This window comes from Struthio camelus, chromosome 4 (assembly GCF_040807025.1).
Source record: "Struthio camelus isolate bStrCam1 chromosome 4, bStrCam1.hap1, whole genome shotgun sequence".
Lineage (NCBI taxonomy): Eukaryota > Metazoa > Chordata > Aves > Struthioniformes > Struthionidae > Struthio > Struthio camelus.
In genome coordinates, this window is record NC_090945.1 from 68,701,711 (window position 1) to 68,727,653 (window position 25,943).

Below are 25,943 nucleotides of genomic sequence, written 5' to 3' on the forward strand. Positions count from 1 at the left end.
TGTAATGAATACAGGTTTGCCATTTACACATGCTTACTCATTATCTGACATTATATCAAATATTTGTGGTTTAAATCTAGAGAGCCCTCATGAATCATTTTGACAGTTCGTCTTGGAAATTATGAGTAATGCAGAACACTGAAAAAAAATAAGTAATATACTCACTTGCTGAAACCCAGACAAATAATCCACTGGAGGATATTTTCTTTGTAAATTACTGAACAACTATGAATGGACCGACACTCCGTTTATAAACTATAGAGGTTATACATACAATTTTTCCTCTTAAATTTCAACCAGCAGGATTCACTATAAATAGCTTCATGGTTATTAGGTATTCTGTGAGCAAACAGAAGTCTCAAAACAAACCCTCTACACTCCTTGCCCCCCAAAAGAAAAAAGACTATCCTCAAACTAGTATATAAGGTTGGTTTTCTTTTCATGCAACTCTGTTAATGCTAGTGGCATTTCTGCAAGGAATTCTCATATATTAGAGTGAGTGAACGCTCAGAACTCTGTGAAAAATGAATGGAAAAAATTACAAAGCCATGCGTTCCTATTTTTTTTTTATTAAGACATATGTAATCGATTTCATTAGACCTTGTGATTCTTTTCTTGGTTTTGTTTCCTTTAATATCTAAAACTTGTTCTAAAGTACCAAGAGTGATTTTAAATGGCTGTAAAACTTTAAATTAAGTTCTTTAATAAAATGCTTCTCAATTTTTATTTGGCAACATATGAGTAAGAAAAGGGAAAAGGAATATAAAACATACTATTAAAAAGCTGACTAAGTGAGATACATGCTTGAAGTTACTGCATGTGTTATTCCATGATTTAAAATATCAAAAAGTAACATGACAGACTTATGAACTAGGCAGTAAAGTAGATGATGCCAAACTAATTTTGTTGAAGTGACATGAAGAAAATAAACATAATGCACAACAATTTTAATCCAACAAATCTGAAATGTGTTCCAGTTGAAAACTATCAATTTCATGTTCACTTGAATATTATATATTTTTGAATATTTATTGACACATTTTAAATAAAGTGCAAGTTTAGAGTAGTAAGAATGATAACAGATAACTTAGGTCTGGCACAAGAGGACACTGCATATAAAACAGGTGCTTATGACAACAATTTAAAGCTGCACGTTTCCTAAATTTACTAGCCTAAAGTCTATTAAAAAAACTTTAAAGTGTTTCTTTATCAGCATATCTGTATCAGTTATAATAATAATATTGTGTAATTAAAGATTAGCTGTCCTGGGGATGAACGTCTTAATTTTATAACTTCCAACGTACTTTACTGATAATCTATTTTGCAATTACTATTCAGAAGAGTATAATAATCCCACCTCAATTAAGTATAATTATTTTCCTACAGTCCAAGTTACCAAAAGTATGTTGTATAGACTGGCACAGAGACTAAACACTCTACTTTTCTTAGCTCCTATTTAAAATCTGACTGTAATTAGAGCTGATAAAGGTCTGTTAATTCAGTAAGAAACATTTAAGCAATAACGTAGATCTACATGAAAATAAGCAGGCCTATTCTGCCAAGATATTTGATAATAACTGAAATTAGTATTTTGAAAATAGAACTGCCTTCCATTAAAACAGAAACAAATGCAGTTGAGCAGGATAAAGAAAAAGAAATTTAGACACATTTGGACTGTGACAATATTTTAGACTTACTTAAAGCCTTTGGGTGTCAAGATACACTTTGAGTCATGCTGGCAAGGATTCAGGTCTTGAGCACAGAAATCTAGTTTCTCCTCACAGAGCTCACCTGAAATGCAATGAACATTGTTAGCTCAGTGACAATACCCCAGTGACCTGAAAATAGCTGTTTCTATTTTAAAAGTAATTGTTCTAAATTGAATTGTTAATGCTAAAGAATCTGTACTTCACTATGTAATAATAAATACTACTAATGGTACCCTCTCTATAAAAGAAAATTTCCTCAGTTCAGCCAGCCAAGCATCCACAGGCACAAATGACAATTTTGCAATAAAGTATTTTTTAGTTTAAAATATATATCTAGCGATGCTGTACAGCAGAACAGTAGTGCCTGAATCTCTTTTCACTGACACAAACAAACCATTGCTATGCTTTTCACTTATTTATTTCTAAACATATTACACAAAGAAACATTCATATTTGTACTATAACTAATTATTCTAATTATCTGAAAACCATGTTAATATCACTGCATATCAATATAATTCCAATTATCCAGTAATGAAAACTTGCCTTCTACTTTAAATAAGACACATTGTTTTTTGCATTTGTTAATGTACCATAATTACTATAAACCGCTTTGTGAAAAGAAAAAAAAAATCAATGTCAGATGGCTACACTTCCCTTCTGCTGGAAGCTTAACAGTGACTGTTATTTCCAACATGGCATGTATAATCCATAAGATATTTTAAAATGGTTAAAATATGACTTTGTTGCATTTTATCAAAAGTAAACCCTAACAGGTGCCTAAAAAGATCAACTGATGTCTTGTTCCCTAACTCACTAGCAGACAGCATGAACAGTGCTCTCTCAAAGCATATTGCTGGTTTGTAAGAGAGGTATGCTTACTCCAGCATGTGTATGAAGAACATATGTATAACCCACAGGTGTAGAGCCTGTGTCTGTTGAACTTGGGGACTCATAGGTCTAGCGGGCCCTGAACCCATGGCAGGAGCAAGGTTGTCCCCTGTCAGTTGTCGACTAAGCAAAGCGGGCAAAGTGAACAGGAGAGAACTAGAACTGCGCTCCGAAAGGAAGAAAAGGGCAGTGTGTGGCAGCGGATGGGCAGGTGCCTGCACTGCTCAGGTGGAATTTGCCTTCACAGAAACACAATATTTGGTATCCTCTGACTCAGTGCCATAGTGGCCTGCAGTATAAGCAACTGAGGAATCAATAGCTACTGGAATATCCAGATGGAATTTTTGGAGAGAGTACATACCTGTGAGCGCATGAACAACTTCTTCAGCTACTACTGTTATTATGCCATTAATATAAGCTGTAAGGTATCTGAACTCCGCACTGCTCAATGTCATGTTCTCAGAGTGCCTTGCACCACACAGAACCTGCCCTCTTGCTTAAAAGGGTTTTAACATTGCAGAATTATAAATAATAAGAAGCTGAAAACAAATTTAGACGATTAAAAGGTGTCTCTCTCTCTCTCTCTCTCTCTCTCTCTCTTTATTAATCAAGTTGACAAGTTCAACAGATCCTCCTGAGAAAGTTGTCATTTTCACAGCAAGTGTACTTAATTACCAGCGTGTAAGGCTATCATGAATGCTAACACTGACTACCCAGTACGTGAGATGTTATTTCCAGAACTTATCTTTTAGGACATGCATAACTTGTTTCAAATGATGGACAAATAAATACAACTCAAGAGCTAAGCAGCAGTCCACATTAACAGCAAAGAGAGAAAAAAAAAAGAAAAGGCAAAACTGAACCAGCGCTAAAGACGGTTGTGCTGCATAAAACACGTCTGAAATATATATTTAAGCATGAGGCCTCTATGTCTTCAAGCATGACAAGGGAAGCCAAAACCAGCTGGATAAGTGCTTTGCAGTCATCCAGCACAAAACCTAGACCAAAAGATCCAGACTGGTTCTACACAAAGATTAAAAAAACATTCCTAGCACATTACCAACTTGAGAACAGTGCACCTTTCCTACAGAACCAAATAAGTCTTTGAGTTAACACAGGATGATGGCCTTCAAGCACAGGCTAGTCCTCAGGAAAACCGTCAATAACAATGTGATTTAGTCAATATATTTAGGAAACTGAAGGAAGATCAAATGCAGCACACTGAAGATGACTAATATGAAGGATTTTAATTCTGTCCTCAAAGCTTCTTCAAACTGTCCATAGACTTACTAGTCTGGAAACGCCCAATTGCTATGACTGGGTCAGTGCACAAAGAATCCTGAAATACCAGGGATTCTTAGCATCTCAGAATATATCAAACCAAAACTAGAACCCTTTTTCTTCCGAAAGAGTTTTATTCTAACAAACACATGCATAAGAGGAAGCAATTCTTCAGGCAGCGTTTGGTAAATTTCCAAATATGTTGTAATGGATGAAGGTCATTAAAAGGCCAGTAGCATTTAAGATATATATATATATATATATATATATATATGCATATGTATATATGTATGTCTACATGCGTGTGTGTGTGTGTGTGCGTGTGTATGCACACACATACAAATATATAAGAACAGAGAATTCAGATTTTCAGAATCATCCAGTGGAACCAGCAAAAATTTTTTTTTAGCTAGTTTACATGCATTCCTATGGGGCTGAAGCGTGTGTGTGTGTTTGTGTATTTGCATCTTATTTTGAAGTATATTCTGTATTAAATTACTTGCAGAGCTACAAAATATGAGACCCTCCTAATTACAAGCAATTACAAGTAATAAAAATATGGCTGTACAAAATGGTGCTAACACTTTGGGAAAAACGTCTCTGAACATTCCCAAGGTTATCATTTCTAATAGTGGATCACAGACTTTCTGAAAAATATATAATGAAACTATCTTTCAAGGTTGAAAGTTTCCTTTCTCTCTACAGTTACATCTACAACAACAGTTCAGTGGAAAATCCCCCAAACACCTAGAAAAAGACAAATTAGCACTGACCGAACAGGACCAAAGAATTTCGCCATTGCTGTTGACGTTATTGAACTAGCAATGATTTTGCTATGGGACAGAAACTGGGCCATGGCTTTAGATTACTATTGACAGTGACCTCTGAAATTTCTTGAAGAATTCCAAACATGGCCAACAACTCTATGGAGCAGTGTCTAAGCTTGTGCAATTTTCCTTCTCTTACAAAATACATCAATAACAAGACATGAAAATACTTTTACTCAGAGGACACTGCCTTTAAGTATTCATGGGTTGATGACCCTAATATCTTCTGAACATCACTGAGAGCTCAATCAACTCATGAAAAGCTCAAGGAGGCTTGAAAGGTCTTAATTCCCAGCTCCCACTTATAGCTGGGAATCCTGCATACAGGCTGTGACTCAGACTGGAAGTTTAAGATTGAAATAGGCTTATGCTTTTGAAAAATTTCCATTTCAGGTCATAAGATAATGCTACACTACCAGGCCTACCGCTGCCAAATGGTTTGCAAACATCATCAGGTCTTGCTGAAATTATAGTCAGACTATGGTCCAAGTACTCTGCAGAAACTTTCCAGTTTGCACAGTACAAAGGTGCAGTGATTGAGACAAAAGAGCAACGAAGATCCAAAAAACACTCTTCATCTTAAAAGGACAGGACTTACGTGCTGAGTGAGGCACATAAAAGAAAGGAAAGTATTCCTCTGTATTTGCAAAGATTTATTTCCTTAGAAATAAATTTGAATTATATCAATGGAGGAAGCATTCAGCAACTATCCTAGGGAAGGAAACAGGAATCAAGGAAAGGACATGGTAAACTCTGCAGTCCACATATTTAAATGAGAATGTAAAAAGCCCTATGAACAAAAAAGTCAGTTTTTGCAGAAGGTACAACCTCTTTCATTATAAAGAAAGAGTTATATATATATAAAGAGTATATATATATAAAGAAAGAGTTTTATATATATATATATATATATATGTATGTATGTATGTATGTATGTATGTATGTATAAAGAATTCATGACAGACTTGCCTAAAGGATAAGCAAAAAGAAAAACAAGAAAAATTCTAGGACAGAATCCAAAATATGTTATTCAGATACTGAATTTCTGGGTGTAAATATGTATAATAGAAGAACAAACCAAAATAACCCAAATGCGAGTTCTTAATTTGTTCTGTTAACATATTTATATCCTGAATGGAGTTTTCGCATAAGCAAAATAGAACTGTTCAGGAAAAAGTTAATAGAAAAGGCAAGCAAAATTATGTGACATGGAATCTTACGCACTGAAGAACAGATTCCTAGTACAGCAACAACTCTTTTGGCACAGTGAATAACCAATGTGTTATTCAGAATTTAACCAAGACAAGGCAAATAGGAAAGAAATACTTTGTTGAAATGAAAAGATAGTCAGTTCCCAGTTCTACTGGAAGGAAATGTTAGGCAGTTACCTAATTTGGAAAATATAATGCAATATTTTTAAAATCATACTTCACAAAAAGGAAAAATGAATGTGAACCAAATGTTTCAATGCAAGCAAGCTTGACATCAATGTTGCGTGTGTATATTCTTTTATCATCTAATAACATTACAACTGAGGCTTCTGTAAGAGCTTGGCTAAATAATGACATTTTTGAAGATTGGAAGATTTCTGTATGTAGAGAAATAGGCAACAGACTAATTTGTTTAAAAATAAGCAGTGGATAAAATGCCAGAAATCCTATGAAAAGCTCCCAAAATTTACATAGAAGTAGCAATAATTCTTTTCATGAGATATCTTACTTAATCTATGGAGTCTTATTTCTGGCAAGGGGTATAACTGAAACCAGTGGGACTCTGCATGGTCAGTGAGTGAACAGATCATTCCTTGGTCAAGCCTGGAATGTTTACTGAGATTTTACAGCTAGGTACGGAGACTTACAACTCTATGAAGAGTCTTCAGACTTGAAGTTTTACTAGTCAGACAACACTGTTACATACAGATGATGAACTGTGTGCAATTTTTGATTACCTAGCCAATCAGAGTTATTAGTTTGCTACATTCATAGGTCAGGTCGTGGTTTCTCTGTATACGGTCGTTCACTCTTGTGATTTGATGAGATTATAAATTGCAGAAAAACTTAATTCTGGATTTGCCAATATGCATATAAGGTAGTATAAGAAATAATAAGGAACAATGCAATGAAGTGAAAAAGGATTTACATCACTGCTATTTTGAATAAGTGGGCAACAAATCCAAAATATAGTTCAATAAGGAAACGTGAGCCAGTATATTACTGAATGAAGAGGAGAGCTCTAACACAGACAGACATGAAATTCTGAGCAGAACAGCACATTGATAATTCATTGACCAAGAAATTACAGGCAGGCTTAATAAAGAAACAATCTTAAAATCACCAGTGTTATTAGCACAAAGCTGAGTATGATATTAGAATAAAAACCGGGGACAAAATCCAAATGAAAGAAAGTCAGTTCTAAATACCGTAATCAGGTTTTTACTAGAAGACTTATCCATTGTTCCAAAAGAAGGATATAAAATATGCATTGCAGACTTACTGGTAATTACTGGAATAGATGGATTTTATATGTGTACAGATTTGTCTATTCCAGCTTCACAGCTCGGCTGCCATATACTGTAAGCCAATTTCTGCAGTCTTTATGTTTTATCACGCAGATATTGTTATTCGAGTCTGTGACTGGGAGTGTTCAGTTATTTTTGACTCAAATAGCCAGTAGACTGTAGGAAAATGTTAATGCTATTTATCAATGTATATTCAGAAAAGTGCTGCATTTTTATGCAGTCTTGAGTTTGATGATCAGTAGACAACGCGGGTGAAATATCTGAAGTGCTGAACACATGGCTCAGGAAACAAAAAATGATGAAAGTACACTATATTGAGGATAAAGTTGCTTAAAATTAAAATAAAAGTTCACAGTCACAGCAGGATGCAGTTCATAACCAAGAATGTGAAAATTCTGTTGGAAATAATTTTACAGACAAATTTTGGATCTGATTCATTATTGGACTGTCCCAGTCTTTCACCATTGCTTAACTCTGTTCAGCTATGTCTCATTCTTGTAGATCTCAGTGCAAGATGGGGCCTTATTTATTTAGTTGTTTAACATAGCTAGTTGTTTTACATATGCAGTTTGGCAACAACAAAGAAATAATAACTTTAGGCAGGAAGCTTTAAGACAATTTAGGAGAACAAAAGGATGGCTCATGGTCCAAAATTACAAATGGAGTGATCAAACTGAAGTAATAAGTGACTCAGCTTGCCAAGGATATCATGCATATTCCCTTATCAGCATTTGTGAAAATGTAGCATAATTGCTTTAATACTGAAATACAGAACAGTATGGTTATTTGAGAATATCAATAACATGAAACAGAAAATTTTGGTATAAGAGATGAAAAGCAAGAGTAGCAGAGGTATCTTTTTTTACCCTAAGCAAGTTGTAACATTTATGTGTAATTCTTACATGACTGAGGATTATGATTCTGACATAATGAAATAATTAGATATATTTATCGAGTTTGATATGACATGATTTGTATTAGATTACTTGCACACCTAAATTTTAGGCATGTACTTATTTGATTACAAAGTGCATTGAAAATATTAGCAACTCAACTCCTTTATTAAAGTAGCAAGAAGGCTATGAATCAAAGTTGTGAAACATATAAAAATAAAACATGCGTCTGTCTCTAGACTTCCCTAGATAGAGACGATTACTTAAAATTATTCCTTTTTTTCCTTCTACTGTAAGAATTCTGAAGATGTCTACAATGGTAAAATTAACCTATCCCACAAGTAACTCATAGACTTAAAAACTTTCATGTTCAGCTGGCAAAGCAATGTAAGTATATACCACATACACATCATAATTTTGGTTCTGTATTTAGTTCACATCCCCTGGGTCTTTGATAATTTGCTTGTGAGGAATTTGGTCTTGACAAAATCAGTAATTCTAATATGTTATGATTCACCCTCGTTTCATACATTTACAATGACTATAACTCTATTTATGATTCATTCCCTTTTGACCTTTAATCACATTTAAAACAGATATTTAGACTACCAGCAAGCATAATTACACAAAAGTGACAGCTGTTTCATCTTGAAGCAGGGACTTGAATCTCTTCATGGCAGCATCTTCTGTTTACTTTCCATGTGAAAAACTATTTTTCATGGCTTTTCATGAAGCCATGAAAATAAATCTTATCTTTAATTTACAAGAGAAAATCCTACAGATTCATAATTTATACTACTAGAAATCAGTGGCAACTGGCAGTTTGCATTTTTTTTCAATCAGTCTTGGGACAAGTACTATGTTAGAAAATCAACCAGTTTCATACTGGGGTAGTAACAAAACGCTGCAGAAAAAATAACAACTTAGGAAGCAACAAAGGAAAGGAAAATAGGAGGGTATGCTGTCCAAAGAAATACTCACAAAATGCAACTACAGCAACCTGTCCGAATGGAATACAACTTTAAGTATGTAACACCTGCACTCTGAACCTCTTTCTGGAAATGTCTATTTCTCTCTGTTAGTTACAGAGGAAAATCAGACACTGAATTTAAGTGATATGAATGATGTCTAAATTAATTAACATGGATAGTATAATTGCATCCTTGACCAACATTCTCTTTCATGGATAATAACAATTTTTAATATTTGTGAAATATTATATTGTTTTATACATTGCACAATATTTCTATCAAATTAACTTAATGACAAATACAATACAAGATACTAGGACTTGTTTCCTTTCAAAACCTAACATGAAACTCCATAAATACATCATCATTACGTTAGCTCTGAGATAGCAAAGCAGATCTCTCCTCTGGAAGGCAAGAAGGAGAAGCAAAAGGCTATATACCTCTGTGTTAGGGAGATCAGTGTTAGACAGAAACTGAAAAAAAAAAAAAAAACCAACCTGATCAAGAATACCTAAAGTTAAGGTCAAATCTCTCCACCATTACCTTTCCTGTACCATAGACTCAGCTTAATGTGGTCATTTCAGGTACTTCAGATATTTACAGGAAAAAAAAAGTCTCAGAAATTGTAAGCAAGAGGATTGCTATTTTATATTCCGGCATAATTTCTAGTACCATAATGTAAGGAAGAAATTAAAGCTACAGAGTGTTATAAAACAGAATACATAAGAACAGAGCCAAGGTATGTCATAAAAAATGATGAGAATAAAGGTGTTGGAAGACCATCATATAAGACTTTGTCTGTCCTATCAGTGGTTGAATAAATTTTTAATGCATCTGAAAAAAAGACAATGAAGATAGTATTAAAGTACTCCTACACAGCCATGTGTATTTTCAATGACATTCATTTGACATGTATTCATAGCAAGATCCAAGTGCCTGATCTGAGGATTTACAGTGAGCTTTCTACACGATATGTATATACAATTTACTTGATCATTTTTAAGAACTGAAATCCATGCACCTTTAAGGAAAGGAAAGTGAGAAACCAAAGTAAGTGAAAATAGGCTTAAAAGACAACTGACCTTTTTCCACCTCATTCAGATTAGCAGCTTGCAGTGACAAAGACAGAAGAGACAAGAGACTTTTTACATTGTAATACAACAGCATAGCACATTAAGCTAATGCACAACTATAGCAGCAGAGAGGTTGACATAGCAAAATGAAGCAAGCTTCAGAGTTTCACCTACAGCAGAGCAAAACAAACAGAAAAGATAAGAAGTACATGTCGCTGCTGGCATAAGAAAGGTTTTACTTTTGGATCAGTTAGATCTGTGATCTAAATGACTGATGGTAACGAGCAAGAGAAATGGTCATCTGTAATCTATAGAATGTACACATAATGACCTGACATTTACTGGACTGTGGTTAAAATAAAGGAGATGGTAATGTTAAGAGAATAGCAAGGTTAAAGAGTGCAGGACATAGTGAGGTATTTCAGATGTTTTATTTCTCAAGGTTTCATTTCTGAACGTCCACTGATCCCATACGCTTACAGCTGATTTCACAGTTGAGGTCTGAGACCTTAAGAAAGCTCACAGTATAGTGCACATACCATTCTGTCCTTCCAACTATAATTGGGGAAGTAATCATAAAACTTAACCGAATCATAGAAAAATGGATTACTGCTACTTAAACAATAATATAAGCCAACAGTCTTTTTATTTGTTTGTTTTTCAATTAATACTACTTATTTGAGAAAAGTGTCAGTTTTCAAGGGATTGTTAGAAAAGGCAAAACATGACTGCTTGGTTTTGCCCTATAATATTCTTTATCGTATTCTTTTTTATTTTCATATTTGTATTTTCAGAGGTAATCTGAGATTCAAGCAAGCCCTCAACATATAAATAAAACTTTAAAGAAGAATGATTTACATTTCATATCAGCAGCTTCTTCCTTATCTTGTGCTGCTAAAAAGCAAAGTCTATTTGCAGACAACCATTCACCCAGAAAAATATTCTAGGCTGGTGCATTTCTACTTTCAGCAGATGTGCACTGCGACATCTTGAAACCAGACAATTCGAAGTGTTGCCAACAGATTTAAAAGCAAATAGGACAAGCCTGTAGTGATATTTTCCTGGTATGTACACCATCCCAGCCCCCAGCAACTTACGGCTCAGGGACTGGCACCTTCTAAGCTAGAGATAGTATCTTTGTATTTAAAAATCTTTTTACTTACTGTATATACACTCAGTTTTCCTGATGATTAACTTATTTTTGCTTAGCTAGTACAGGAATTCATTAAGTGAAAAATACCTTGCATTAAAAAAAACACATTAGCAATATGTATATCTCATTTCAACCTCTTATAACACATACTGAAATCCAAAGGTTTAAGAGGTTCCTTATGAAAATCAACTTACCTATACTAACTAGATCGAGACTCAGTTACTTATCTTTCAAATCAGGCTACAGGACAGAGAAAAATTTTATCTAAGTAATTTGGTACCTCATAACACAGTTGAGGCAACTGTAAGATTATTTTACATTCTGAACACTACCATTTCTAGATCCTGATGCATCCAGACTGCTGGCAGTCTAAATCTACAACACTGAAAGTTTTTTTAATTATTACACAAGATCAAGGATGGTAGGATGTGAAGACCTCCGGACTAGCTTGATATTTTATACTCTCTCCTACAACTAATCTCAAGACTGAGCTTAGATCTCACTATTGTGCACTGTCCTCAGACGTTTTGTAAGACAGCTAGTCTACTGTGGAATTCTGTACTGTATCCTATAGAACCAAAAACTAGAATTTTTTCTATAAATTATGCATCAATTTACCTATAAAATAAATTGAGGCTCTGCTGTCATATGTTTAGAAAAATGTGTGTATTTGTTTATGGTGAGGTGTAGAAAAAATGTGATGAGATTTTAAAATCTCAATTTTTTTTGAAAAAAGTACAGGTAAAATTACTGATTGTAAGCAGATTGTTTCGATTTATTTTAGAGCTGCTGAGAAGATTCTCACCTACTCACATGACCTATTGACTTCAGTACTGATTACCACTATGCACTGCATCTATAAAAGCAAATCTTTTTTCTTTTTAATGTAGTTTGCAAACAAAAACTTGCCAAGGAAAACCATATTTTCCTTTGGGAATTATGCACAAGCTATTCAACAACAAAAGCAGAATCTTCAAAGAAACGTAGCTGCCATTTCCTTAGTTACCAGTCCAATTAAACTTTTTTTGTATTTTGACTGGAAAACCACAGCTGCAATACAAACATTAAAATAAAAATGTTACCAAGGTTTATACTCTTTTCTTTTGCTCTAATCAGATACATACATAGAGAAATGCTACAATTACTGTTTCAATTGAATATGTAAAATGTTAATTTCAATTAAAAAGATACCAAAATGCAACAGACATACATAACATTTTTAGGGTCGTGCATACAAACAATCCTTTGCGTCCACTCCAATGGATATTTAATACAAAACAGTCCTTCCCATAGGATGTTACGAATACAGCAAGCTATCGACTACAGCAGTCCAAATATAATTAGAGAAATGTAAAAAACTAAGAAATGGACAACTTGGGCAAAAGACTGCAAAGCTGCTGAGGAGGAATGCATGTGCAAATGAATTGTCTACTATTTAATAGGCAGATGGAACCCGTTAGCGTAAAACCTCTAACCAGGAAAACTGGACTGAAGTGACTTGGTTTGCTTTCTTCCAGCCTACCTGGTAGAGTATCTGATCACATTTTCAAAGGAGATAGCCTGGAGGAGCTAAAGCTTGATTCAGATACGGTTGAAATATTAATTATAGGGACAAATATATCTCTGGACATATTGATGGTCCTACCTATTACTTTTTTCTAACGCTTGAACTCTCAATTGCTTTAGATATTAAGGCATCAGTATCTAGCAAAAGGTATCCCACCTAAGCAGAATACTGTTTATTCTTCCAGATATAGACCATCCAGTTATTCTTATATATCTTATTTCGGCTGCTTTTAACCTGTACTGCTTTAGTTACTGTCACTTGTTCTGCATGGGGACTCTCCTCCAAATATTTACCCAGCCCAGGTACTGGATGAACACATGTATTTTAATTGATATTTCTTATACCAACGTTTTAAGATCTCCACTCACCGTGTGTTCCCAAGATTTAAACACTGACTTTAAATTTGTGCATCCTAAATCATTCGAGCAATCCAGTATGCTGGAGAACTAATGACAGTAATACCCTGGCTTAAATCGCAGTTAGCTCTGTTTTCATTAAATGAAATTACCATGAGAGTTCACCTCCTCCCAGCTTTACTGAACTCAAATTTAGTGTTCCCTGAGGACAGTGAAAACCTCACCTGCCAGGGGCAATAGGGCTGATTACAGTGAAGATACAGGATGGTTGGGTAGAATTCATTCCTGGGCTTTGGTCTGGCCTCCAACTGACACAAATGAACAATTACACACACTCTCATACCTTTTTTGTGTGCATTAGAGCAGAAAACATCACACTCCACATTAATGTTTCTAAGAGAGGGTGGGACACTACCCGGGGATGCCACATCCAGTTGCCTTCTAGCAGAGAAGAATCCTTCTCTGCTCCGCTAGTAAATTGAACAATAGAGGATAAGAGTGGAATACTTAACGTCTAGATTCCTAAGCTGCAAGGGCTCTTCATTGGGCTTTCAGGGTTAGGTAAGCAGTGGTGAGGGACACATTTTGAAAGACTTTTTAAATAACAAAATGCTAAAGTTTCAAAACTAACAAAGGAACGAGCATTACGGAATAATATAATAGGAACATGGAGGGAAATCTAGCTTCAAGTCAATTGCAGAACTGCCATTAATTTACCTACAAACTGAAAAATATTACTATTGTTTTACTAGGAATATTCTTGAATTACTTGTACTTTCCCTTATACTCCTACCTGTATATTCAGGCGGACAAAGGCAGGTATAGTTATTAATTCCATCCACACAAGTAGAATTGTTTTCACAGTCATTGTCTTCACAGTCATCAACATTAACTTCACAGTTTTCACCTTCAAATCCATCTGCACAAGTGCACCTGTAATACAGAAAATAAAACTGACTACAAGGACAATTTAGCTAGGGAGATCAGACAAGAAGATCTGTAATTAATAGGTACATTAATTAGTAATCATTATCCCGTAGGTAACATGGCTAGTATGTTTTAAAAATATATATGAATATTACCAAAATATTTTTATGTTAAAAAACCAAATCAAAACAGAAAAGGTGTCTAAATCTGTGCTTTAATTCTTATTTTAAGGAGCTTCTTAAATTAAACCACTAAGCAATTCTTCTTCTAGCGTGAAATGCATACCACTTTTATATTATAAGATCAGATTATATTTCGTATGGAAAATGATCATGGTAAAATTTTTCAAAGCTAAGCACATGCAAAAGACTTTACAGGATCAATGATTAGCATGTAAAACTACATTCTACTGAACTACATTCAGTTAAAATATACCATTTCAAAGCTCTCTTTAGAGTTCTATATACAATACACGTATTATTATACAATAAAGCCTACGTAAACACCTAAAAGAAGTAATTTTTTGCTTTTACATGTGCTTACAAAGTACACATACTTCAAAAAAGATAATAAATGTAAATTTCCACTCATATATGAGCATGCACATATTTCATGTAATTTGCAGTAGCTATAATTTCTGCAACTTTGATTTTCAAGAGACTACTTTGCTTTTCAAAATATGTAGCGTTTAAGCAAATAAATGAAAAAGGTCAAATACTGTGACTGTGATTATGTCCCTTTAAATTCTGGAGGCATGATATTAAGATGTATACACTTAATTTTAAATAGAAAACTATTTAATCCTCGGGCAGAATTTGGATTAAAAAATAAGAATAATGTCTTAATGAATTGCAGAATAATGAATTGTTTCTTTTTGAAGTGCCATTTCTAACAAGCTTGAGGTGCAGATTATTAAATGCCTAATAATTTCACATAAGAATGCTAAAGAACTTTATTTCATAATTCATGAAGTACATCTGGAGTAATTGTACTGTGTGATTAAATAACTCAAGATTAAAAATGCTCACAGCATGTTTCTCTGCTGGCATAGTGAGTTTGAAATGAATCATTAATTTTCTGTTTCACTGGGATTTACATTTTATCATTTACATGCTGTCTGTTGAAGTAATACACACGACAACAGATGAATTGTGAGATTTTTTCAGCAGGGATCTAGCTAGCTATTAATTAGCATAATGGAGTCAACACTATGTTGTCTTGACCTGATATGCCTCAACTAATCACAGTCGTTTGTTGTTGTTTTTAACAGTTTCAAAGCTTTAGAAGCTTTCCAAGGACAGTGACATTTTCTGAAAACTTCAGAAGCACTGAAAGTCTGCCTTGGTGGCGTGCTTACCAACAATGAACCAACCCAACAAGCTTATAAGCTTCTGGAATCCAAAGATTAATACTCAAATTATTTAAACATGTAAGACTCAACAGTTTCCTCTTCTGTTATTACAAATAAAAACAACCTACCAGAAACCATCTTTTTCGCCTTCTTTTAAATGACAAGTTCCTCCATGGTGGCAAGGGTTACTAATGCAGGCGTGAATGGGAATATCACAGTCTTGACCCTATGCACAGAACAACAGTATCAATTAAGAAAATACAGGCACTCGTAGAAGTGAGCCAGATAAAACTTCTTATAAGGGTTAAGAAGCAGAAGCTTACATTTCAGTAAGCTTTTTCCCTCCTTATTCAGTACCTACCTTGAAACCGTATGGGCATGTACATCTATAAAAGTCAACCGGATCATTGTTGCAGGTTCCATCATTTTTACATGGATTTGATAAGCAGGGATTACACTTGGCAAGAATATTAACATCCACAGGCCCTTAAAAATACAAATTTGATAGTCAGAAACAAACTGTTAATTTATACTTGATAGGATGAATCTGCCATAATGCTTTAAATTTTAAAATCGTATTTATTCTTTAGATATTGTGGCATTTTCTATATGAATTGAATGCTGGGCTGTCCTTAATTTGACATGACTAAGCAAATTTTAGGTTTGGTTTTTGGTCTTAATTATTACTTTTAAAAACCAAAGAGAAGCTCACCCTAAAGTGATTCCTGTACCTATGTTCTCTGAAATCTGTACAGTTCTGGTCCATGGATCATTATCTCTCCTTTGCATTTTAAAGGAACAATACAATTTCAGCTTTTGTTTCTTCAGGGAATAAAAATTGCTTATGAAAACAAGGTCTATCACAGTTTCCAATCTTGGTGGTGTTACTGAGAACAGTATTTTTAATGTATTTTTGGTTTAACGTAATTTTTAACTGCAGGATCACAGAGAAGCGAGGCCAAAATCAACCGGTAAAATAGTCAGCAAATTGGCTGAAGACCTAGAGCAGCCATCCCGCACTGTTGTGAACTGCATTCTCCAAGCCACCTCCTGTCTCCTGTAAGCAGCTCTACCTAGTGCCCTGCTCCCTTACAGGCTCTGCCACCGTCCTGTGCATTCCTGCACACGTTGAACCCACATATAATGCAAACTATGCTACAAATCTGTGTGTAAACAAGGTCTGCCATCCATGCTTGCAGTCACTTTTCTCATATGAACAGCAAGGAGAGTTTGATCCTGCCTTTGTCCTCATGGTTATAAGAACAGAATTTAGAAAAGTACACTCACAAAATCTTAAGTTTCACAAGCCAAACTCCTGAGAGCTTTGGCCTACATAGCTCTTATTCCTATTGTATAAATATTTATTAAATATCTATTCATTTATTTTCTGGTATTTTACAATTTTAAGGCAGCTTTTACAGGGTGAATTCTCAAGAACCATCACTTGTTAGGTTTTCTTTGTCAAATGACTGAAGAAATTGCTGGCTATTCCTTAAAAATTACAAATCATCCGCTCCTAAATAATAATTCATTTTCACAGATCTCTGTGAAAGACAAAAGATTCATCACAATAAGAGAAAACAGGCGCTGCAAAGACAATCGTCTATTAAGAAAATGGGCATACATTTCCTACTATCTCCAGCTATATTGCTTGACTACATTATCACCTCTGGCTTGCTTTCAGCTTTCATCTACGAAAACACATCATTACTTACAAAATTTAAGTACCCAGCAACCATTACTTACAAATTTTAAGGAACAACCCGTGATTTCTTCAGTAACTTGACAGAAAAGCAAACTCCTCAGGCCTGCTAGTGAAACCGTCTAATCGCTCCCTAACACTTTTTCTCCAAAGTGAGCAAAACAGTGAAGTTTTTCAAGCTACCAGGGCTCAGTTTTCCTGAGATATGCTATTTCATGCTTTTTCTTTCAGCTTGAATTTAATTTCTTTACTTATTTTTCTTCGCAGAACTAAACCCAGACACATTATTCTGAAGGAGCTAGCAGTGGAAACAAGCCATATCATTATAAGGATACGGTAGGGGTGGTAGATAGGGAGATGCTGACAAATTTTTCTTTTAATCTGCAGTTGCTGGTATCCTTCTGTGTCACAGCTTGCAAGCAATTGCAAAGAGATAAACACAGCAATCTGTGATAAGATGCTTATTGCCAAAGTCACAATCTATATGGATCATTGACTATTCTTGTACTTCACTACCTTATTTTGAAAGAAATCTATAGCTAATTAAAGTTCCTGCAGAAGTAGCAAACAACAGAGGTAGGCAAGTTGGAACAAATACCATAGAATTAACATCTGGAAAATCCTGACTGTGTACTCTAGACTATTGCTGATTATTGCTAGACTATGTCAAGAGGTTTTGTGAAGCCAATACGGAGCAAGAGGGGACATACTTAAGAAAAAATTCTTAAATTATAACACTGTGCTGCAGCCTAGAGCACTATGCTGCCTTGCCTCAACTGTTTCATCCAAAATATTAATGATTTTGTATGAATTAAACAAAAAACCAGAAACCCAGTAACTAAGGTTATTTTCCTAAATGGATTAGCAATCTACATTTCATTTCTAAATCTGAGCTAGATAATGGGGAAAAAAAGTACTAACAAGGCAGTAAACAACCTATGTCTGATTTTGTGTTTATTTGCATTTATTTTGTGTTTATTTCAAACTATGTCTACCACTATTATATTAATATTTTTAATATTTTTCTTCATCATTTTTCAGCTACAGGATTGAAACCCGGAAACGTTTCAGATATTTTTACTGAGCTCTAATGGAAAGTCACCCAGGGAACCTATTTTCACTTGTACTATATTGTTCTTTCCCGGTTTCTGCCTGCAAGTGTTAAAAGATCTGTATATGAAAAAGAATTGGGTTCAAAATCTATTATTTACTTTTTCACATGATAGACATATAAATCCTTAAATAAGCCCTAAATAAAAAAAAAAAATCCTTAAAATAAAAGACAAATAAACACCGTTCTTTTGTAAATAGTAAAAAACTGTCTGTGTATCTACTTACAAATATATATATATACACACACTCACACTTGTATACTTACTACTACACTAGTAACTACTGTTTCTAAAGAAAAAAAGAATATGAACACTTGAAGCCTCTCAAAACTAGCTCCCAAAGAAACCTGCTACAAGAAAAACTTTAAACTCTGACTTGTTATGAGCCTAGAACTCCTATGATATTTATGAGAGGACCTCAAAACCAGTATCTACACTGAGTGCATACGTATGAGTACATACATATACTCATAATGCAGGTAATGAAATCACTGATCATAGTACAATGCAGTTGTAACAATCATTTCAGTTAATTTTCAACTCCAGAACTCAGGCTTTTAGAATAACAAAACTGTTCATACAATTATACTCTGCAACGTATCACGAAGAATCAGCTGTAAATTCATCCAAGAAGGGGAAAACGAACAGTAAACATGCATGTCTTAGGGAAGAAGTCTGCTGGAGGTGCACACAAGGAAGGTCAGAAGGTCTGTTCTCAATCAGAGCATCCATTCCCGATCTACTTACAACCTTACCTGGCATCAGAAAACCACAAGGCCCTGGGATCTCTAGAAGCAGGGCACGGTTTGTAAAGGGGTGAAAGTAAAAGAGTGAGAGTCTGTTAGAGGCCACATATGAAAGGAAAAAAAACCCACAAACTTAGACTAACAACTGAAGGAAGAAAATACTGAAGGATGATTCCTACAGCTTAAATTCACATGCTTCCAGTGATTTTTTGGAACTTTACAACTGAGGCGAGACTTCATACTAAAATGCTCATTTTCACATGGAACTATTCATTATCTAAGTCAAATTCAAGTATGTTTCACTTTCAATTGAATCCAGAGATACTGATAAGAGGGAGTTATACATTATTCTTTTCCTGTAAATATATACACAATAGCAGATCATCAACAGACCATACATATCCAAAGATAATATCCTCACTCATACTTTAAAAACTTGGTTCTAGTCGGAATATAGCACCTTGCTAGGAATATAGCAATTCCTATTCAATTCCAGTTCATTCTTAAGTAGAAGATAAAATTACTTATCTTTGAGTAACAGAGAGAGACATAATGTCTTACAGGGCCATCATGTCACTGAGAAGTTGGTGAGTGGCAATACGTAATTATTCTGGGCATCTTCACAGAAGGACAGTGGCAGGAAAATTATTTTTGCTCTAAGGTATCCATAATACCAGATCTCCACTCTTGGAAGTGAAACAAATACAGTTCTTACCCTGCATAATAATATAAACTAAATATAAAAGGATGTGTTCTGATGGGCAGGAGGAAGTAAGATACACTTTCTGGACTGGCTGACCAAAACATAACAATGATTGCAGGAAGGAGTGACATGATAAACTATACATTACAGTTTATTAAACTGACAGAGCTGGAAAATGACTAAACAGGTCCTTCATGTCTCTGCAAATCTTCTTTCACTTATAATCCTATAACAACAGGTAATAAAAGAGAATCTGCAGCAATGATCAGTAGATGCTTGTAGAGAAAATGACAGGGTTGGCCAGAAAATCTCCTCTCTAAAATTAGACCAGGTGACTTCTGCAAGAGTAGTATCATATGCAATGAACAACTGATATGACCTCAGAGATCTATTTTGTAAAATTACAACAATAATTTTGAAGAAAAGATAACTAATCAGCTTCACACACAACAAATGAGCTGGATTTCCAGTGGTTTTTGTTTACCGAAAATTCTGTAACAGAAAACCTAAGGCAAGAAGACTCAGCAGAATGAACATGCCAGCCAAAAACAACCTGGGATGAGAGCTGACTATGGGAGAGTTGCATGACTTTTTTGAGAAAGAATTTACAGCGGGGGTTAAGCTCACCTTTGGAGACACATTAACAGATGAATCAGTGAAAACAGCTTGCAGATTACCCAGTCTGAGAATAAGTTACTTCGACAAAACCTAAGATCATATTTAATTGATGCCTCAGAAATAAATAAAAGCTTAGTAAGAAGCATATATGTACGAGCACTTTTTGTTTTTAATTGTAGATTTCAATGCTTCTAAATCCAGGAGTCTGAAAAATGAAGTTTTCTTTGTTTTAAAATATTTAAGAGGAGAAAAACAGACAGAAAGAAAGATTAGACAGTAAAACAAATCAAGGCCTCTTTTACATACGAGTCAAAAAGACACTTTTCTAATGCCCAAAAAATAGTAAGATTCAAAAAAGTATCCAAGAATTGAACATACAATAATATGCATTGTGATAGGTGTGCCAACAACGTTAGTACTGAAAAGGAAATAAATACTCGTTTCAAATTACGAGAAACCTCTCTACATAGTAACATTTTTGAAAGAGACATCTCCAGAGTTAATCATATCCTTTATATACTTTGCATTTTCTTATGCTTTCTTCTGAAACATCAAAGGAAACAGCATTCTGGACATACTGATGCTGTTATATACCACTGAGATAATGCAGACTGCAAGGATCACAGACCTGAAAAGTTATGGATGTATTTACAATTTTTTCTGTAAACAGTCTAAGGGAAAGAACATTCTTGGGCTAAGAGAAGTGTAGATATTAGCTTTTAGTTCATGACTAAGACCGTACTATGTACCTATACATAGGCAAATGTACTTCATATTCATGTACTGAGAATACTATACTACAAATCAGAAGAATTTTTTTCCTCCATCTACTGTTTGAACAGAAATAGGTATCAAAGTCCTTAGAATAAATACAGTTCCTGAATGGAACCAATTGCTACATCCCAAAATATGAGACTGAATGATGACAAGGCAGAGCGAAGATGCTGTAATAAATGTATTTAGACCACACAGTATTTTCTTATTTCACAGCTCAACTATTCATCTGTAAAGGTTCAAGACTGGCACTTCAAAGAGGAAAAAAAAAAAACCCAAATCAAAAAAACAGTACCTTGGCAAGTAAATTTTTTCGAGGGAGTTGTGAGAAGAAGTTTATCTGCCATTTCTCCAGGACCAGCACAACGTGCAATACCAGGTTCTTTGTATTCTGATTTTACCCAGTCAGAGAGCCACTGCATGTTACAATCACAATAAAGAGGATTTGCTCCAATAGCCCTAGGGAAAACAGACAAATGAAAAGGGAATAAAGTTTTAAAAACGAAACCTAGGAAACTGAGGGCAGCAAAAAACCTTTCCAACCATATACCATCCCCCATATGGGACCAAAACACATGAAGGTGTCTGGATTTGGGTTTTAAAATAAGAGAGGGTGTGAAATTCAGAAGTAAACTTGGTCAGAATCCTAGCTATTTTTAGCTGCATTATTGTGAGCTAATACTAATGAGTTCTGTACCATCTTTAGTATGCAATGGCCAAGTTCAGCTGCATCCATAGAACAGAACTGATACTGGGAAATTACGTTAGCAAGAATAAAGTATTTCCTCTGGTGTGGCAAAGGCAACCCCACAGACTTCCACCCATATGTTTTTCTTTTTCAGTTCATTGCTAGCAGGCTGGTACAAACTATTTGCTTTCAAGATTTCAAATTCCAATTTAAATTTTTCCTCTTTGGAGTTCTCCCACCGAACTCACAGCTATGTTCAGCAATTCTGTAAAAGGTCACTGCTAAATAGGTAAATAAAACTACGTTAGCCTAACTTTGTAGTACTTATATCAGCATTGCCCAATTATGAAAGCAAATCCATTTCTTTAAATAAATCTGGTCTGTTTTTATTTAAAAATAATTTATCTAGAGATTGTTAGAACTAATTTCTGTAGAGACTTTTTAAAATGTCTTTCTTTTTTCTCCTAGAAATTATAAATACTCTTACTACTCGGGGAATAATGATATCCTGTGCAGTTAATACGGTAGATACAAGCATTGTGTTACTCTGTAAACATGTAGTATCCACATTCCTTTTAAGAAATACAATAATCATCGAACCGTTAACAGATAACCTTGCCATGTGCACAAATTGTAAAGAGGCAGCATTAGAACCACCTCTTTCTCCAGACGTTTTGTCTTTTTTTTTTTTTTTTTTTTGCTTTCAGATTGCTCTACATTTAATTTCAGATCAGTGGGTCTTCTAGAGATGCAAGAAAATGCTTGGAAAGCAAAGGCAGCAGAAAATCTACAACTGCAGAAACACTTTTCTGCCACACTGAGCAGCAAGCTCTCTCTTTAATTATTGCTACAGACTTCCAGCCGAACACAAGAAATGATATACACTTGTTCAGTCAGGCTTAACACAGAGCAGTAACAAAAATCAAACCTCATGTTATGGGACTTCCTACGGAAAGAGAAATAACTACAATTTGTCTAGTCCATATTTGCAAGAGTGAACGTCCGGCTGAACTGAAAAAAGGCATTTGCGCTGCTAAAATCAGAATGTTAGCAAGGATAGCTTGCTAGGCAATAAAAAAAGATACAGCAACAATAGGAAAGAACATATATTTGAATGGAGAATGTAGTCTCCTTTGGTAGCACATGTTTTTACCATGCTCCCAAAAGTATATAGCAGAAGTTGCTGGTAGCTGACACCTTGCATTCAAGAAAGTAAAACCAGAAACTGAGAGGATCAAAGTGTTATTCTTTTAAAGCATCCACTCAGATATTTCATTTGGCATAGACATGAGTTTCTTTCCTTTTATATAGCTTCCACCCTCCTCTTTTAAATCTATGCAAGTTTTACTGATATTTCATGCAGATGGGCTAGTTTGATAGAAGCATCTGAATGACTAATAATGAATTATAATGAATAAAACAATGACTTAAAGTTTAATCGGCATCATCAAATTTCTGAGAAACAGCACATGGAATACAAATGTCCAACGATAAGTCAACCCACTCCTCAGCTGCAAGCAAAGATTTAATACCTATCCATATACTAAGAGAGGCCCATTGCTCTAATCGCAATTCCCACTGAAAACTAAAAGCAGAAAAAAAATATTGCTTCAAATGGTACTTTGGTATGAGAATCAACTTATTCAACGCCAACTTAACAGACACCCTGCACAAAGCAGGGCAAATGTTGCAGCCAGATCCAGTTGCGCCTATGCACCTTGCTGGCCCCCCTGCTGGACTTGTGCTGATTCATACAGATCTGTCTTGTACTGGGGAAACTGGACACACACTCCAGATGTGGTCTCAGGAGCGATCATTTCCCTCCATCAGCCAGTTGTTCTCATGCTAATCCAGCCCAGAGAGCATTTAGCCTTCATTGCCATAAGTGTACACAGCCAACTCATGTCCAGTTTGCTGTCCACCGGGATGCCCAGGGATTTTCTGCTGAGCTAGCTAGCCAGTCCCCAACCTGTACGGACGCATGGGGTGGTTCCACAGCATTTGCCTTTGTTGAACTCTATGAAATTCGTTAAACATGAATAAAGTGGGAAAAAAAAGGTCATCATCCAAATACTTACAGGTGTGATAACGCTGAAAGATCATTAAAAGCTCCTTCAGGAACAACAGAAATATCATTACCATGTAAAGACCTTAAAAAGAAAATAAGGGACATTTATGTCACCCTGAAATACAATATGTTTATTTTAATAGTAATTAGAAATGTATAAAACTCAGCAATTTAACATAGCTAATTTCAGCTTCTGTAAACATTTTCGAGCTTTTTGCATTTTTTTGAAAGTGTAAACAATTTCCAGTTTGTTTCCTTTGTTCCCTCTTTTTTTTTTGCTTGCTTGTCTTACTCTAATCGGCTGCCTAGTCATCACTCAATTTTTTTATGCTATATTTTCATTAGAAATGCTAATAATATGACTCTTTTTACATTGAAAGAATAAAGGCTGGTCAAAGTAAGTACACTTCTGCAAGTACTGACTGGATTTAGGCACGGCTGAAGAGTTAGAATAATTATTTGTGAACTTTTCAGCAATCCCCTTGAACTCCCATTAATTATGTTTATGCACTTTTTATCTTTCATGGAATAGTGGAAAATACATACATTGACTATTCATGAAAATAAATATTAAGGTTATTGTACTCATATGATATTAAAATGAAAGAATTTAAGTCTTTATTAAGCCTTAATGCCAGGGCTAGTGCTGCCTTTCCTGCAGCAAACCTACATGAAAATTTATCCCATTTGCTGTGAATTCATTCATTCACACAGATATCTAACGTATATACTTACAGTTAAGACTTGATATTACCCATATTTATTCAAAATAAGAAACAAGCACATAACAGCTGCTTGAAGTTACATGAACACATTAAAATGACACCATGCCTGAAACATTTAATCCAGCTAAGCTATTAAATGGTTAAAAATGACCTGAACGGAGATAAAAATTACATATGTAAGTAGAGACTTTGAGGAAGGATTTTTCCAGGATTATTATTATTTTCTTTTATGACTGACTGAAGCTATAAACTAGATCTGCCTGCTCCTTATTTTCCTTTGTCTCTTTCTGCTGTTCCCCCACCCCCATTCCCACCTCTCCTCAACTATATTTTCCCTAGTGGTAAAATGGAAAGTTTTCTTGGAACCCAAAAAACTCTTTTATTGGCTTTCAATAGTTCATCACGATCCAATTGGTATGGAAAAGCTCCCAGGTTAAATGAAACTACAAAGTAAGAAATTTACTAGTGGGACAAAATCATTCAAAATTCTACTGCAAAAAAACCCCCTCATTTACCTTGTTCTGTTGCATAGGACATGCTTGTTAGACGTGCGTGAATATAATAAGAAAGAACTTAATGTACAAAAAATGCAATCATGATTAAAAAGCAGAGAAAAAAAAGGTGTATGTCTTTGTAATGATATGTTGTCCGGGCTTATATAACGTTCTGTGCAGCATATTGATTGCATACTTCCCCAGAATGAAATCACTTAGCTTTTAAGGATACGTAATTATCACTTCTCAAATACTTGACAGGCTTTAAAATCTAGTAGTTTCCTACAGGTCTGCTATCTGCTACACACAAATAAAAACTCTATAAAATAGTCACGGTTAAATAATACTTACAACAACCTAAGTGATTTCAAGCCATCAAAAGTCCGTGCAGGGATACACCTCAGGCGGTTGTAACTAAGAATTCTGAAAACATACAAAATACTGTAAGCAAGTAAATCAGCCATTCGGTAACTAGACTGCAGCGCATGACCAAATACAGCTCTTGCACACATAGCCAGTTAGGAAACAAGTTATTTTACAGCCTCCAAAACAAGCAAGCTTTAATACCAGCTAAATGCCCTTTCTTTCCAAGACAAAAAACACTGTATGCTTTCAAACAGTTACTGTTACATGTTTAAACTTACAAGGTGAGCAGCTGAGTCATGTTGCTGAAGCTCTGATTAGAAAGAGTGCTGATTCTGTTGTTACTTAAATCTCTATAAAAAATAAATTCAGAAATTCAGATCTTACAACAACTGCCGCAGTCCTGAAATACTGTACGTTAAACTGACACAAC

The 25,943-nt window shown here is 34.9% G+C and overlaps 1 protein-coding gene across 3 annotated transcripts in view; it reads right to left on the minus strand.

The window, feature by feature from the left end:
• SLIT2 (slit guidance ligand 2) overlaps positions 1-25,943 on the minus strand; it is a 261,499-nt gene that overhangs the window by 18,175 nt on the left and 217,381 nt on the right. For all 3 annotated transcript variants that reach the window (XM_068943286.1, XM_068943285.1, XM_068943287.1), the window contains 8 exons: positions 25,792-25,863; positions 25,499-25,570; positions 23,939-24,010; positions 21,468-21,631; positions 15,879-16,003; positions 15,646-15,743; positions 14,033-14,172; positions 1,698-1,791 (listed from right to left, as the gene is read on the minus strand). In XM_068943286.1, the coding sequence (XP_068799387.1) occupies positions 1,698-1,791; positions 14,033-14,172; positions 15,646-15,743; positions 15,879-16,003; positions 21,468-21,631; positions 23,939-24,010; positions 25,499-25,570; positions 25,792-25,863 (837 nt within the window). The remainder of the gene's footprint in view (positions 1-1,697; positions 1,792-14,032; positions 14,173-15,645; positions 15,744-15,878; positions 16,004-21,467; positions 21,632-23,938; positions 24,011-25,498; positions 25,571-25,791; positions 25,864-25,943) is intronic.